General features: G+C 48.0%; 1 protein-coding gene across 1 annotated transcript; it reads left to right on the top strand.

Moving 5' to 3' along the window:
• The first annotated feature begins 6,884 nt into the window (after positions 1 to 6,884).
• On the top strand, positions 6,885 to 7,523 carry LOC135622122 (uncharacterized). Its single transcript, XM_065123764.1, has one exon. The coding sequence runs from the start codon at positions 6,885 to 6,887 to the stop codon at positions 7,521 to 7,523; it is 639 nt and encodes a 212-aa protein (XP_064979836.1).
• The last annotated feature ends 10,421 nt before the right edge of the window (positions 7,524 to 17,944 follow it).

Below are 17,944 nucleotides of genomic sequence, written 5' to 3'. Positions count from 1 at the left end.
ACACACAACACAAAAAACACACACAACGCACGGTACATACACACAGCGTACACAACACACATAACTCATAACACACACTACACACAACATTAACACACACAACACATACACAAAATATATACAATACACACACATACACACACTACACACACACAACATACAACTAACTAATAACAACACACACAACTCATACATAACACACGCTATACACACGCAACTCATAACATACAAAACACACACAACTCACACTACACACACAAACTACACACTACACACATAACACACACTACACACAAACAACACACACTACACACACATAACACTCACTACACACAAACAACAAACACACAAATAACATACACAACATATAATTAATAACACAACACACACTATACACACACAACTCATAACATATAAAACACACACAACTCACACAACACACTCAAATAACATACACTACATAATATACACAATATACATATAACACACACTACACACAAACATAAACGCACAACTCATAACACACACACACATACACACAATACACACACAACACACATAACATATACAACACAATACACACACAACACGCTCACACTGTTAACAATACACATTACACACAATACACACACAACTCATAACAACACACATTACACACACATCTCATAACAACACACACTACACACATTACACACAATATACACACAACTCATAACAACACACACAACACACACATACACAACTCACAAACACGCACAACATACACACAATACACAACTAATATACATAACACACACATACACTCGAAACTCATTACAATACGCACGACATACACAACACACACTACACACACGCAACTCATAACAAACACATACTAAACGCACAAACATAACAACACACACTAAGACACAATGCATATACACATATAACATAACACACACACATGCACATATAACACACACACAACTCATAACAGCACACTACACACACTACACACACACTTAACTCATAACAACACACACTACGCAGACAGAACATACACAACACACACTAGACACACATACACATGCATATACAATACATAATATACACAATACACACACAACACACACATAACACACAAAGCACGCAAACAACATACACACAAATAACACACAAAGCACGCAAACAACACACACATAACATACACACAATACACACATAACACACACTATACATAAACACAAACACACAAATCATAACACACAAAACACACATATACACACACAACACACATAACATATACATAACTACTCATAACAAATAACACACTACACACACAACACACACGCATAACTCATAACAACACACAAATACACACAACTCATAACAACACACACAACACATACACACAACATAAACAACACACACACACATACACACACAACTCATAACACACACACACACATACACAGCACACACGCATACACACATATATACACATAACTCATAACACACACATATATAAATAACTCATAATAACAAACACTATACACACACAACATGCATAACACACACATACAATACATACAAAAACAACACATACTACACACACATAATATCTGCAACACATACATATAACATACACAACACATGCACATATACACACATACATACATATACAACTCATAACACACTACACACACACAAAAACACACTATACACACACAACTCATAACATAATACACATAACTCATAACACACACAAACAACACACACAAAACAAACACAACATACACACACATAACATATACAACACAATACACACACAACACATCCCATTCCTATGTCAAAAGATATCTCTTTCGGCTTCCTAGCTCCTGCAGGTCAAAGATGTGACATTGAACTCTCAGACCACAGAATAGTAACAAATACAAAAACGAGGAATTTAATGAAAAAACTTGATTGAAGAAGATGCAAAGTTCAAAATTTAGATTAAAACCCAAATCTTGGGCTGAAAAATTGGCATACACCAGCAATGGAGGAACCTGGTAGTCAAGAACTACCAGCAATGTAGGAGCTAAGACATTCACTCGATGTAGATGACTCACCTTCTTTACCTAATTCTTTTCTCTGCTGTAGCCTTTAATTCCCATGCCTGCAGAAGAATTCCTCCATATTTGAATTAAGAAAAAAAAAGACCAAAAACATAATATAATTGACTATATCCGTGAAGCAAAAAGGCCTCGGTCACTAAATATACAAGGAAATAAAACTTATGGATGCCCTATGAAACGTACGAGAGAAATGGTGGAAGAAACATCAAGCATCTCTATCCAAACCCTAGTTTTCCTTTTTATCCGGTAAATATTCTCTATTGTGACTCTCTTCTTTGCTCTCCTTTGGAGTTTGAGAGACTATCATGATGACGAAGTTTCGGGGAAGAGACTCGTGGGCATGCTTCATAAAAAGGTGAGTTCTTAAAGAGTTTTGAGACTCCTTCCTTTTTGTTCTAGCATGAACCAAACGTCGAACACTTAGCCTACAACTACACATAAGAACTCAAAGAGGACTCGACATCCCACACGTACCTGCAAACGCATCCAACGAGCGGACGCCAGCCCCTCCATTGATCCCCACTATCATCTTCGAATCAGGAGAGGCCACCTTTTCTCTTCTATTCTCCTCCCCCTCCTCTGTCCTTTCTTTCCCCTTCCTCTTCTTTCGGCGACACCTCGAGAAGAACACCGTACCACCCATTCCGAGCCCCGTCTGTTCGCCACCGCCATCGGTGGACCGCTTCTGGAACGGAAGAGCCATCTGGGGAGGAACCTCCGTCGGAAAATAGCCCAAGAGGAAAGAGCAGAAAGGTCTCGCGTTTGCGGAGCAAAACCGCCCATTTCGCCGTCCTGTACGTGAGGACGGTGAAGGAAATCCAGGATCCGCGTCTTCCCCGCCTCCACTGCCACCAGCTCTCGCGGAACGTCACCGGGCGCGAGGCTTCGGCTTCGGATTTCCCGCTCCAGCCTCGAGGATTCCACCATAGTCTCAAGTCGGTAGGGCACTCCAAAGGCGGGGAAGCCTTCATCGGAGTACTTATACGTGATAGCGGGCAATGGAATAGAGCATAGCATGACAATTAGGAGAGAGAAATGGACGATGGAAGGATGGCACGCACCGTAACAACGATCCTGACCGTACATTATTGGGTCTGCGTTCTGATGATGGAATTTGATGATTTTGAAATAGTATTAGGACACACATACACATAACACACAAACAATACACACAACACACAATAAACAACACATATGAAAATAACACAAATACAAACAATAAACATATACACAATACATAACACACACAATACATATACACACAAGACACATTACACTACACACAATAAATAACACACACAATACACTACACACAAGACACATTACACTACACACTACACACACAACACATACAAAAATAATACAACAATAAAAACAACACACACAATACAAAATACACACAACACATACTACACACACTACATACACACAATACAATACACATACACACAACAAAACACTACACACACAATATATATACACACACATAACATACACAACACACACATAACATACACAACACACACACAATATATATACACACAACACACAAACACACACATACATAACATACACAACACACACATAACATACACAACACACACACAATATATATACACACAACACACAAACACACACAATAAACAACACATACGAAAATAACACAAACAATACACATAATACACACTACACATACACAAACAATACACATAATACACACACACACTACTACATACACAAATAATATACACAACACAAATACAAACACATACACACACAACTTATAACAATACACACATACATAACATACACAACACACACATAACATGCACAACACACACAATATATATACACACAACACACAAACACACACAATAAACAACACATACGAAAATAACACAAACAATACACATAATACACACTACACATACACAGTATACATACACACAACACACAACATACACACACAATAAACAACACATACGAAAATAACATAAATAACACACACAATACATATGCACACACAACACATAACATACACACAATACACATACATACTACACACTACAAACTACACACACAAAACATACAAAAAGAATACAATAACATAAACAACACAAACACAATACACATACACACAATACATACTACACACACACATAACATACATAATACAAACACATATACACAACTTATAATAACACACACACACATAATATACACAACACATGCATATACACACAACTCATAACACAGACTACATAAACACAAAACATACACAACACACACACATACACACAACATGTAACAACACACATTACATGCACAACACAAACATATACACACTACTCATAACAGAATACTATACACAACACACACACAACATATATACACATATAATATATACAATACATACACAACTTATAACAACACACACACAACATATATACACATATAATATATACAATACATACACAACTTATAACAACACACACACACAAACACACCCATAACACACACAACTCATAACAACACACATATCATAAAAACACTCTATACACAACATATATACACAACACACATACAAGTCATACACATATAACATACACAATACACACACATACACATACAACTCATAAAAATACACACACACGCATAACATACACAACACATATATATAACTCATAACATGCACAACACACACACACAACTGATAATACAAACACACATACACACGTAACTCATAACATGCACACGTACACACAACTCATAATATATATACAAATGACACAAACATAACACAAACAACTCATAACAAAAAACACTACACACACATAATACACAACAATACACATAAGCACACAACACATAACAATACACATACACACAATATACACAACAAACACACGTACACAACAAACATGCACACATACTCAAACAACTTATAAAAACACACACAAACAACACACATTACACACACACATATAACATACACAAACAACACACACACACACATAACATACACAAAAACCAACACACATAAAAACAACACACAATACAAAAGATACACACACACACAACTCACAACAACACACACTACACGCAACACACACACATACACACAGAACCTAAAACAATACATACTATAAACATAACATACACAATAAAACAAACCACAACACAAACAACACAAAACACAAAAAAAGCACAACACTTAAAAAAACACAACATACACACACATAACATACACAATATACACACACTACACACACAATATATGACATACACAACACACATACACACACAACTCTTAACATACACAACACACACACACAACATACACAACATACACACATAAATACATACACATCTGATAACACACATAACACACGTACATATACACACAACTAATAAAAACACATACTACACACAACACACACATAACATACACAATACACGTGATAGGGGTAAAAACAAATAAGACATGACGCACCGGATTTGACGTAACACCGCCCCATATCAAGCCACCCTCAAACGGCACACCGCACAAAGAGACGAGCATTAATACCGGCGTAACGCGCACCCTCACTGACCATACCCGCACGACCTCATCATGTTGACCCCGCACGACCGGACAGGGCAGGGGAAGGCGTCGACCAAGGCTGGCCATATCCTACGGCAACTCGGCCTTACCGCGCAATGCCCACAACGGCAACGGACGCGATCAGGTGTACGGCCCTGCCCCGGCAGGATAGCGCGTTAGGTAAACGTCGAGCTCACCTATAAATACCCTCAGGCTCCAAGCAGGCAGGGTAAGTGGAAAAACTCAGGATTCCATCCAAGATTCCCCTCCTCGCTTCTAACTTGATCATCGGAGGGGTCAGGCCGAATCACCGACCCGACCAGTGTGCAGGTACTCGGCGAAAGCCGACCCGACCCGGCGACGCGGAGCACTTCAGCCCGATTCCCCGTGACCGGTCACCCCGAGGATCCCGCGAGGAGCTTCACCTGATCCTGGCCGCTCGGACCCTCGAACCAGCCGTACCGACCCCGAGGTAACGGCTAAAAAAGTTACTTGCCGTAACAGATTGGCGCTAGAAGGAGGGCGTCCAAATGGCAAGCGATCAGCGAATCCACTTTGGCGAGCCCCCAGCTGTTGGGCTCCCCACCCAGGGGGAACACCCCCCGCACAATGAAACTCGTGACGAGCGCCCTGCAGCGGCGTCAGAACGATACTGGCAACTGTTCAATGACCCAGGCTTGTCACCTCCAGACGGCGCACCCGCGGGCCCATCACCGGTGTCTCCCGTGGCCTTTCAGGACCTCGCTCATCAAGTCCGAGCCCTGATGAGCATGGTGCAGACCATCATCCCGATTGTCTCACAGCGGACCACTCCGCACGTGGCTCACCCTTCACAGCAGTAGGAAACCCACGACCGAACTCACATACCCCCCTCCGGGCTCCCTGGCTCGCCCCAGAACCCGATGACTCGGCCCGGGAGCCGGGAGGCAGAAGACACGGTGAGCCGCCCCGAGCGCGAGGCTCTGCCTGCCGACTCCACGAATGCCCTACGAGCCCAACTACGCCTCGTCAGTCAAAGACTCGACGAGGTACAACAGGAAGTCCGTAAGTCGAAAGGAGAGCTCGGGACTGACGGGCAGCAAGGATCCCCGTTCACTCCCTAGATCCAAGACCAGGCGATCCCATCACATTTCCGCCTCCCCTCGCTGGACACATATGACGGCGCCGCCGACCCAGCAGACCACGTGGCCGCTTTTCGCGCCCAGATGGCGCTATACGGGACTTCCGATGCTTTAATGTGCAGGACGTTCCCAACAACCCTGCGGGGTCCGGCCCGTGCATGGTATGGCGGCCTGAGGGCCAGGACCATCGCCTCCTTCGACCAACTCACCAAAGACTTCGAGCTTAGCTTCCTGGCTTACGCTCCACCAAAACCGTCCGCAGCATTGCTCCTCGGACTCAATCAAGGGGAGGACGAGCCTCTCTCCCTTTTTGTGAACCGCTTTATGACACAAATCCGCGGACTATCAGATGCTCACCCCTCTCTACTGATGCAGGCGTTCATGACAGGCCTACGGCCCTCCCGGTTCTTCTGGTCTCTCGTGGAGCGACCCCCTGCTGCGATCCCCGAAATGATTCAACGTGTTGGCCAGTTTATCGCCGCGGAGACATGGATGGCTGGAAAGCGGGAAGAGCGCAAAAAAGTCAAAATGGAGCCACCCCGACAACAGCAGCCCACCACCTCCCGACGCAAGCTGGATAGGTCAGACCCAAGACCTCCTTCCCCCGCCTTGAATTCCTCAGGCACGGAAATATTTCTCCTCGAGAAGGGGAAGGGACTACTCAAGGAGCCCCACCCGATGAGGAGCCCGCGAGAACTCGCGGACCGCTCAAAATACTGCTGATTCCATCGGCAGCATGGGCACGACACCGAGCAGTGCCGTGAGCTAAAAAGGCAGATCGAGGAGCTCATCCGCCGAGGGCATCTCGGACACTACCTTCTGCCGAACAGGGAGCCATCACCTCACCCCGGGGGCCCCATCGAGAGACACATTGATGTAATTGCTGGCGGCCCCGCATCAGGAGGGGGCTCCATGTCAGGGAGGAAGGCGTACGCCCGAGCCGCTCCTGATGTAACCCCTGGGCACGGGCCCGAGCCCGAAATCACCTTCCCGACCGGGGTCTCCAAGCAGCCCGAGCACGACGACGCCCTCGTAATATCAGCAAGGGTGGCCAACGCGCAGGTGAAGAGGGTCATGGTCGACACGGGAAGTTCAGCCGACATACTCTACTTTGACACCTTCCAGAAGCTCAGCTTAGCCAAGGAAAGCATGCGCCCGATGGGTTCAGCGCTCACCGGGTTCACAGGAGACTCAATATCGCCTTTGGGGGCTATCACTTTGCCTTTAACCCTGGGGATCCCGCCAAGGTCGAAAACGGTGATGACCACCTTTTTGGTGGTCGACCTTCCTACGACCTACAATGCCATACTGGGGCGGCCGACCCTCAATAAAGTCAGAGTCGTCGTCTCGACCTACTACCAAACCATTAAGTTCCCGACTCATGCAGGGGTCGGAGAAGTCATCGGAAGCCCCCGAGAGTCCAGGCGGTGCTACCTAACCGTCGTTTCACTACACAAGAGGACCAGGGTCGAGCCACCGTTGGAGGACCCACGAGAGACGAAAAGGTCGGCCCCTCATCCCGAGCCGAAGGGGCCCACCATTGATGTGCCGCTACAAGAAGCCCGACCCGACCAAACGGTCAAGGTGGGTTCGGAGCTACCCGAACAGGAACGAGAGCAGCTCGTCGGCCTCCTACGGGAAAACGCCGACATCTTCGCTTGGTCCCCGTCTGATATGACGGGCGTCGACCCAAGGGTGGCGCAGCACCACCTCAACATCCCACCTGACACTCACCCGGTAAAACAAAGACCCAGACGGCAGGCCCCTGATCGGCAGCAGGCTATACGAGAGGAGGTGGCCCGTCTCTCAGCAGCAGGCTTCATAGAGGAAGCCAAGTACCCTCAATGGCTGTCCAATGTAGTCCTTGTGAAAAAACACAATGGGAGCTGGAGGATGTGCGTTGACTACACCAGTCACAACAATGCATGCCCGAAAGATTGCTACCCCCTCGCAAGAATCGACCAACTGGTCGATGCAACAGCTGGACACGCACGCCTCTCTTTCATGGACGCCTATTCAGGATACAACCAGATCAGGATGGCGCCCGAAGACAGCGAACACACGGCTTTCCTCACCGACCAAGGGGTGTACTACTATAAGGTCATGCCGTTCGGGTTGAAGAACGCCGGGGCCACGTACCAGAGGACGGTGAACAAAATGTTCGCCCATCAGATCGGTAGGAACATGGAAGTGTACGTGGACGACATGATCGTGAAAATCCAAAAGACCGAAGCCCATATTGCCGACCTAGCCGAGGCGTTCGACACGCTACGCAAGTTCGGCATGCGGCTCAACCCCACAAAATGCGCCTTCGGTGTCACCTCCGGGAAATTCCTCGGGTTCATCATACATGAAAGGGGAATTGACGCCAACCCGGAGAAAGTCCAAGCGATCATCAACATGCAGTCACCCCGTACGGTCAAAGTCCTGCAGCGGTTGAACGGAAGGATTGTTGCCATGTCCCGTTTCCTTGCCCGGTTGGGGGATCGCTGCCTCCCTTTCTTCAGGGCGCTCAAGGACCCAAAAAACTTCCGGTGGACGACGGAGTGCGAAGAAGCCTTCAAACAGGTAAAGCAGCGCCTGGCGAACCTCCCCCGGCTCGCCTCCATTTCTCCCGGCGAAAAGCTGGGCCTCTATCTAGCGGCCTCCCCCCATGCAGTCAGTTCCGTCCTGATTAAAGAGAGCTCGGGCGAACAGCTTCCGATCTACTACGTCAGCCACATCCTAAGCGGACCCGAGGGGCGCTACCCGCCGATAAAGAAACTCGCGCTCGCTCTGGTACTGTCGGCTCGGAAGTTGCGCCCCTACTTCCAGGCTCACCCAGTTGAAGTCATCACCGACCAACCCCTTCGGCAGGTTCTATCCAAGTTCGATGTTGCAGGTCGGCTCCTCAAGTGGGCAGTAGAACTAGGCGAGCATGATATAAGGTACGTGCCCAGGACTGCCATTAAAGCCCAGGCGGTGGCCGACTTCATCGCGGAGCTAACCCAGGCAACAAGCGAGGATCTAGAGCGGCCTCCCGAGGCTTGGCTCCTACATGTGGACGGTTCGTCCAGCTCAAAGGGCGCCGGCGCGGGACTGGTTCTGCTCGCCCCCGACGGCCGCTCGTTCGAACGCTCCCTCCGCTTCGGATTCAAGGCCACTAACAATGAAGCGGAATACGAAGCGCTCCTAGCAGGACTCAGGCTAGCTCTCGAGATGCAGGTGGCCACTGTACACGTCCTCACTGACTCCCAGCCGGTGGCCGAGCAGCTCAGCAGCGCGTATGAGGCTCGGGACCCAACCATGGCGAAATACCTAGCGCAGGTAAGGGACCTGACTGCTAAGTTCCCTTATTTCACACTATCCAATGTCCCGAGGGAGGAGAACGGGCGGGCTGACGCATTAGCTAAGCTGGCGTCGAAACCGACCTGCGAAACATGCCCAAAGATCGAGGAACTTCCTGCCCGCGCCATCGAAGTAGCAGTTACGGCCCCCGGCAATGCCCCGATCACGTGGGTACAGGAGCTACTGCGCTTCAAGCGGGACGGGACCCTTCCCCATGACGAAGTAGCGGCTCGGCGACTGCACCATACACACGCGTGGTACGCCGAAGAAGGTGGCTGCCTCTATAGGCGGTCCTTCACCTATCCCCTCTTACGATGCCTAGAGCCGGATGAGGCCCGGACGGTCCTCGCCGAAGTCCACGAGGGGGTCTGCGGAGAGCACAGCGGAGGGCGAACCTTGGCGCACAAATTGCTTCGCCAGGGGTACTACTGGCCGAGCATGTGCCGGGACGCAAAATCCTACGCGCAGCGTTGCGACGCATGTCAAGAACACGCCCGCACACCCCGACAGCCCGCGGTCCCTCTCAACCCCGTCACGTGCGCGTGGCCGTTCGCGCAGTGGGGGTTAGACCTCCTCGGCCCATTCCCGCCGGCTTCGGGGCAGCGGAAATATATCATCGTGGGAGTAGATTACTTCACAAAGTGGGTCGAGGCCGAGCCATTGGCGACAGTCACGGAGCACCAAATGGAGAAGTTCGTATGGAGAAACTTAGTGACTCGGTTCGGGCTGCCCAGGGCCATTATTACGGATAACGGACCGCAGTTCGTAGGTAGAAGGTTCAGGGAGTTCTGCGCAAGTCATGGCATCCAGCTAAGGTTCAGCTCGGTAGCACACCCTCAGACAAACGGACTAGCAGAGGTGACCAATCGATCCATCCTTGACGGACTCAAAAGAAGGGTGTCCGCGGCCCGATCGGCCTGGACCGATGAACTCCCTAGCGTCCTATGGTCACTACGCACCACGCCCAAGACCGCAACTGGGGAATCCCCGTACAGCCTGACGTTCGGAACAGAGGTTGTCCTTCCACCCGAGATGACCGTCTCCACCCTCCGAACGAGGAACTTCGTCGAGGAAGTTTCGAACGAAGGACTTCGCGCCAGCCTCGACATGCTCGAGGAACGACGTGCGGACGCACACCTGAAGGCCCTCTCTTACCAGAGAGCCATCGCAAAGGTCTACAACAGGAAGGTACGACCTCGACTGATAAAGTTAGACGACCTGGTCCTCCGAAGGACCGAGGTCAGCAACCCAACCCGAGCCAGGGGGAAGCTAGCCCCCAAATGGGAAGGACCTTATCAGGTCGTAGAGATAGTCTGGCCGGGTACTTACCGACTCACATCGATGGACAATTCTCCCGTACCGAGAACCTGGAACATCGGGAACCTCAACAAGTTTTTCGTCTGAGCCGGGAACCTGAAGAGGAAGAGCTTTTTCGTTTGAAAAGTTTTTCTCCCAAAAACGGAAGCTTTCGCCTAGGAAAAGAGAAGGGAGTTGACAAAATGAAAGGGAAAAAAACCTTTTCTTTTAAAGCAAGCCAAAATACAGGACCCGACTTACAAAAACCGACCAACTGGCAAAACAAAAAACAGGACGCCTTTTTCATTGCCCAGACTCCTCCAGGCGATCATCGAAGGGGACCTCCTCGGGCATATCCACCCCCTGGTCCTCGGGGTGAGGAGCGAAGGGGTTCTCCTCTACCTCAAGACCAGGGTGGCGAGCGCGGAAGCGGGATGTGGCGATACGGTAACCATACTCAAAGGACACCCGCCCCGTCTGCGTGAGCCTGAGCTCGAACCCCTCCGACTTCTTGTAGGCCTCGAGGAGCTCCTTGTCTTTCGCAGGTCGAAGTCGGGCCTCCTCCGCCAGCGCCTCCGAGGCCGACCTCGCTTCGGCCTTCGCCTCCTCTAGCTTCTTACTGAGGGCGCTCGCCTCCGCTTTCACCAGGTGGAGCTCTGTCCGTTCGACCCTTATTGTCTTTTGGAGCCCCTCATTCGCCTCCTTGGAGGCCTCGAGCTCTGATCGGAGACGTGCCGCCTCCGCTTCCAGATCTGTGGCCCGCTGCTCGGCGGCCGCCACGGCCTCCGGACCAGTTCCGGATCGAGCCTCCTCGACCTGGCGGACGAGCTCGGCGTTGCGGTTGGCGAGGCTCCCGACGACTCGGCCGGCGTCGCACACCCTGTCCATCAGGGCCATCGCGTAATGGGTCCCCTACGCAAGGAAGATCGGGTCAAGAAAGGTGGCGCCGGGCAAACAAGCCCAGGAAACGGAAACGTACCCAGACCAAAGACTGGGCGGACTTATTGAGCAGCACATCCGAAGTGAGAGTGTACAGGTCCCGAGCCATGTCGGGATGAAGCGCCCCTCGGAGAAACGCTACGGAGAGATCTCCCCCGGCCCACACCCTGTCTCCTCGGGACAAGGCTTCCCAACGAACCACCAAGGGTTCGGCGGCCCCAGCAGGTGGGATCTCGCTCGCCAGCCGTGTTAGGAAAGGCTCCCCGTCTCCGGCTGGGAGTCGGCACAGGTCGCGCACGGAGATGGGGCGCAGGCCTTTCCCAGATGGCCGTCGGCTAGATCCGGCCCCGCCGCGGTGGGGGCCCACCTCAGGACCCCTCGACGGGGTTGTCTACGCCTTCTTCGAAGGGCGCTCAGCCTCGACCTCCAGTGGGGCGGCCTTTGAACCGGGCTACGGGTCGTCTGGCTGAGTCGGGAGAGAAGGTGTCGGGTCGCCCGGCGGAGTGGGGAGAGGAGGTTGTGGCGCCTGAACGTCCAGGAACGACCGGAGCTTCACCATTTCTGCAAAAGATGGAACGGGTCAGTACCGAGAATCAGCTACGCCAAAACCCCAATCCAAGCGCCGTTTAACGTATCCAGAGGCACCGGGCTAAGGCCCGCCTCGACCAGCCACTGTTCGGTCATGGTCCGGATGGCCTGCAACTTAGGGAGGATCTCTCTCAGCCTCCCCAGAGCTTGGCGCTCCACATCGCCCAAACAAGGGGTGGTGTTATCGATCGCCCGCGCGGACCATCGGACCCCGAAGCCCCTGTCCTGCTCACGACTGACATAGAAAAACCTCCCCTTCCATCCCTTGTTGTTGGAAGGGGCACCCCCGACGCGAAAGCCCGTTCGGGCCGACAGAAAGTAGCCCCCCAAGCTCTTGCAAAGACGGTAACAAGAGAGAAAGAGATCGAGGGTAGGGGCGATGTCGGCATAATGGCATTCCCCTATGAATGCCACTAGGTAACGCCAAGAGTTCGGCGTCACCTGAGACGGCGAGATCCGCCAAAAGGACAGGCAAGATACGATGAGTGGATGGAGAGGAAAGCGCAAGCCCGCTTCCAGGGCGTCAAGGGATAGGGCGAAGCCCCTCGGGACGGGATCGTACGCCCGTTGCCCCGGCTCGGGGGCACAGAGGATATAGTCCTCTGGGATATGATAACAACCCCGGAGTCCTTCCAGCAAAGACCCGCTCACGACGGAGTCCAGGTCGTGTGGCCACATCAAAGCTTCAAGAGCCCGTGCTACTTCTCCGTCAGAAGACTCAACGGGGGACGAAGCAGGGTTCCCCTCTCCAGCCCCGAGGATAGGGGGAGGAGAAGGGGATGAAGAAGAAGAAGAAGATAAAAGGGACGAAGGAGAAGAAGAGGACGACATCTCAACTGACCTTAGGAGGGGAAAAAACTACGCAGGAGAGCGGGAAGAGGGTCGGGGAGACAACGGCAGAACTCGAAGGAGGAAACGCTGCAGCAGAAGATAGAGGCAAACCTCGGCGTCCGCTATTTAAGGGTGATGTCCTGCCAGAATCAAGGTCCCTTCACCTCCCAAGAGCGGACAACAGCTCACCCACGCACGCACCCAGCCGTCGCATCGCATCGGAAGACACCCAAAAGGCCCTCCGCCTTAATGAAGGTAGCACGTGGCGACCCCGCCGAAGCGGCGGCAACCGGACGCCTCGACCACAACGACGAGCCAACTCGCCCTTTCTGAGGGAGGAATTAAATGCGGTAACTTTTCGACCCCCACCGCCGCCAAAAATCAAAAGCACGGCCCTCGGCTGCACGCCTCCCGAGACCACGCCTGCGCGATAACCCGCCTGTGTCGTGCTCCTCAGCCCTCGACTGCACGGCTCCCGAGACCGCCTGCGCGGTAATCCGCCTGCGCCGTGCTCCTCGGCCCTCAGCTGCACGCCTCCCAAGACCACGACAGCACGGTAACCCGATCGCTTTGTGATACTCGACCCTTGTCGGCCCTATGATCATCACGTTCGGCCCCGTCCGACCGACCCGTCGACGACTCACTCCTTGGACTCACGTGGCCAAGTCACCAGGAGATAGGAGCCATGCCTTGGGCCCCCCGTACACGTGAAAACCGACGCATAGCTCCTTCCGGGGGGGGGAGTATGATAGGGGTAAAAACAAATAAGACATGACGCACCGGATTTGACGTAACACCGCCCCATATCAAGCCACCCCCAAACGGCACACCGCACAAAGAGACGAGCATTAATACCGGCGTAACGCGCATCCTCACTGACCATACCCGCACGACCTCATCATGCTGACCCCGCACGACCGGACAGGGCAGGGGAGGGCGTCGACCAAGGCTGGCCATATCCTACGGCAACTCGGCCTTACCGCGCAATGCCCACAACGGCAACGAACGCGATCAGGTGTACGGCCCTGCCCCGGCAGGATGGCGCATCAGGTAAACGTCGAGCTCACCTATAAATACCCTCAGGCTCCAAGCAGGCAGGGTAAGTGGAAAAACTCAGGATTCCATCCAAGATTCCCCTCCTCGCTTCTAACTTGATCATCGGAGGGGTCGGGCCGAATCACCGACCCGACCAGTGTGCAGGTACTCGGCGAAAGCCGACCCGACCCGGCGACGCGGAGCACTTCAGCCCGATTCCCCGTGATCGGTCACCCCGAGGATCCCGCGAGGAGCTTCACCTGATCCTGGCCGCTCGGACCCTCGAACCAGTCGTACCGACCCCGAGGTAACGGCTAAAAAAGTTACTTGCCGTAACAACACGTATACACACACGACTCATAACAATGCACACTATATACACACATAACATACATAACACACACATGCATACACACACACATATCACATAAAACAAATACGCACATACAAAAAATAAACATACACACACATAAATGGTCAAATATACACACAACTTACAAAACAAACAAACACACATATCACACGACAAACACACACAATACACTCACTTAGAATAAACACACATATACATAACACACACACAACATAGACAATACAAACATGCACAACATACAAAATAAACAAAACGCACACACCACACAACACACACGCACAATATAGAAGACGAAACAAACACAATACAACACACACATACACAACACATAACACAAAACACACACACACAACACAACACACATAATATAATACACATAACATACACACAACACATAATACAAACACATATACACACAACTCATAACACACATAGACAATACAAACACACACTTCACACACACAACACATGATATACAACATACATAAACACAAAACACACACACAACACAACACACATAATACAAACCCATATGACACACAACTCATAACACACATAGACATTACAAGCACACACTTCACACACACAACACATGATATACAACATACATAAACACATAACACACAAAAACATACACACACATAAATACAAAACACACACTACACACACACAACACATAAACACATACACACAGACACATCACATACTAAATAGAACACACACACACACTATACATAACACACACTACACACAACTCATAACAACACACACTAAACATATAAACATAAATACACACACACAATACACACACATATAACACACACAACACACACACATAACATAAACAATACACACAACTAATAACAACACACACTACACACAACATACACAACACATAACTAATAATAACACACACTATACACACACAACTTTTAACACACGTATATATACACACAACTCATAACATACAAAACACACACAATATACACAACACACACACAACACAACATACATAACTCATAACATACACTACACACACATAACACACGCGGCACACAAACAACACACTACACACATGTAATATACACAACACACACTGCACACAAACATAAACATACAACTGATACAAAACAAACACACACATACACGTAACATACATAACACAAAACGTCTTAAAATTTCATTCTGAAAATTATAATTTGCAAGTTCCTCTCGCTCCAAAAACTTCAAAGCTAACAACCGTAATTAATCAATTACAGAGATTGCAACTAAAATATTATAGTAATGAATCCATCACCAAAAGGCCGTAATGAAGCCTACTGAAATAAAAAATTCAACAAGGACCTACACTGTAGTAGTCATGAGAAAGTTTATTCGAGAGAGAACTGAACTTGACACAAGTAGTGGTTAGTAGCTCGGAAAAAAGTATGAAACATCTCATAAGGATAACTTGGATAATAAAGGTTTCACAAGAATTGCCCATAGCTAAATCGGAAACTCCACTCACCATGGATTTACTAATTAAATGTAAAGAAGTAATTTGAAAGTTTACAAACAGTATTTGTGCTTGGCCCGGCATTGAGAATAAGGACCTTCTAGTGCACCATAGTTAAATTTTAAAATTATCTCATTATCTATTATATCTATTTTTAATCAATAAAATTAATAATGCTAAGATAAATAAAATTAGATATTTAATTTGTTGCATAATTTTTTCAATTTACAATAATATATTTTTTTTTAAAATAATTTTATTTTTCGGATAAACAAAATTATTTTAACGATAAATTTTATTTTTTAAGGATAAAATTATATTTTATTTTTAGGATAAAATTTTTATTTTTCGGATATAATTTTATTTTAGGATAAACAAAATTATTTTTTTTATTTTTTAAGGATAAAATTTAGTTTATAATGATAAAATCATATTTTATTTTTAAGATAAGTAAATTTTTATTTTTATTTTATTATAATTTTTTATAATAATATAAATTTTCAAATTAATAATATTTAGATACACATACCACACACAACTAATAACATCGCACTATACACACATAATATATACACAATACACACATACACAACTCATAAATAACACACACTATACACAACACACAAACACACACAACATACACAACACACTAACATACACACAACACACAACTCATAACAACACACTCTACACACACAACGTACACAACACACTACACACAACAACACACTCTACACACACAACGTACACAACACACTACACACACACAACTTACACAGCACACATTACACACACACACTAAACGCACAAACATAACAACATACACAAAGACACAATTCACATACACACACAACATAACACACACACAATACCCATACAAGCACATATAACACACACAACTCAACAACACACTACACACACAACTCAACACACACTATACATACACAACACACACTAGACACACATACACACATATAATATACACAATACATATACAACACATTACACATGCAACTCATAACACACACAAACAACACACATTACACACTACACAAACATAACACACAACACACACATACACCACACATTACACTACACACACATAACACACAAGCACACAAACAACATACACACACATAACATAATACATACTACACATAAACACAAACACACAACTCATAATACACACACACAATCACAACACACACTACACACACACACATACACCACACACACAACATACACACACAATACACATAC

This window comes from Musa acuminata, chromosome BXJ2-9 (genome assembly GCF_036884655.1).
Source record: "Musa acuminata AAA Group cultivar baxijiao chromosome BXJ2-9, Cavendish_Baxijiao_AAA, whole genome shotgun sequence".
NCBI classification, from domain to species: domain Eukaryota; kingdom Viridiplantae; phylum Streptophyta; class Magnoliopsida; order Zingiberales; family Musaceae; genus Musa; species Musa acuminata.
This window is presented reverse-complemented; position numbering and strand designations above follow the sequence as displayed.

Coding starts and splice junctions, on each gene's coding strand:
- LOC135622122 (XM_065123764.1), top strand. CDS start 6,885: ATGGCGCTATACGGGACTTCCGATGCTTTAATGTGCAGGACGTTCCCA.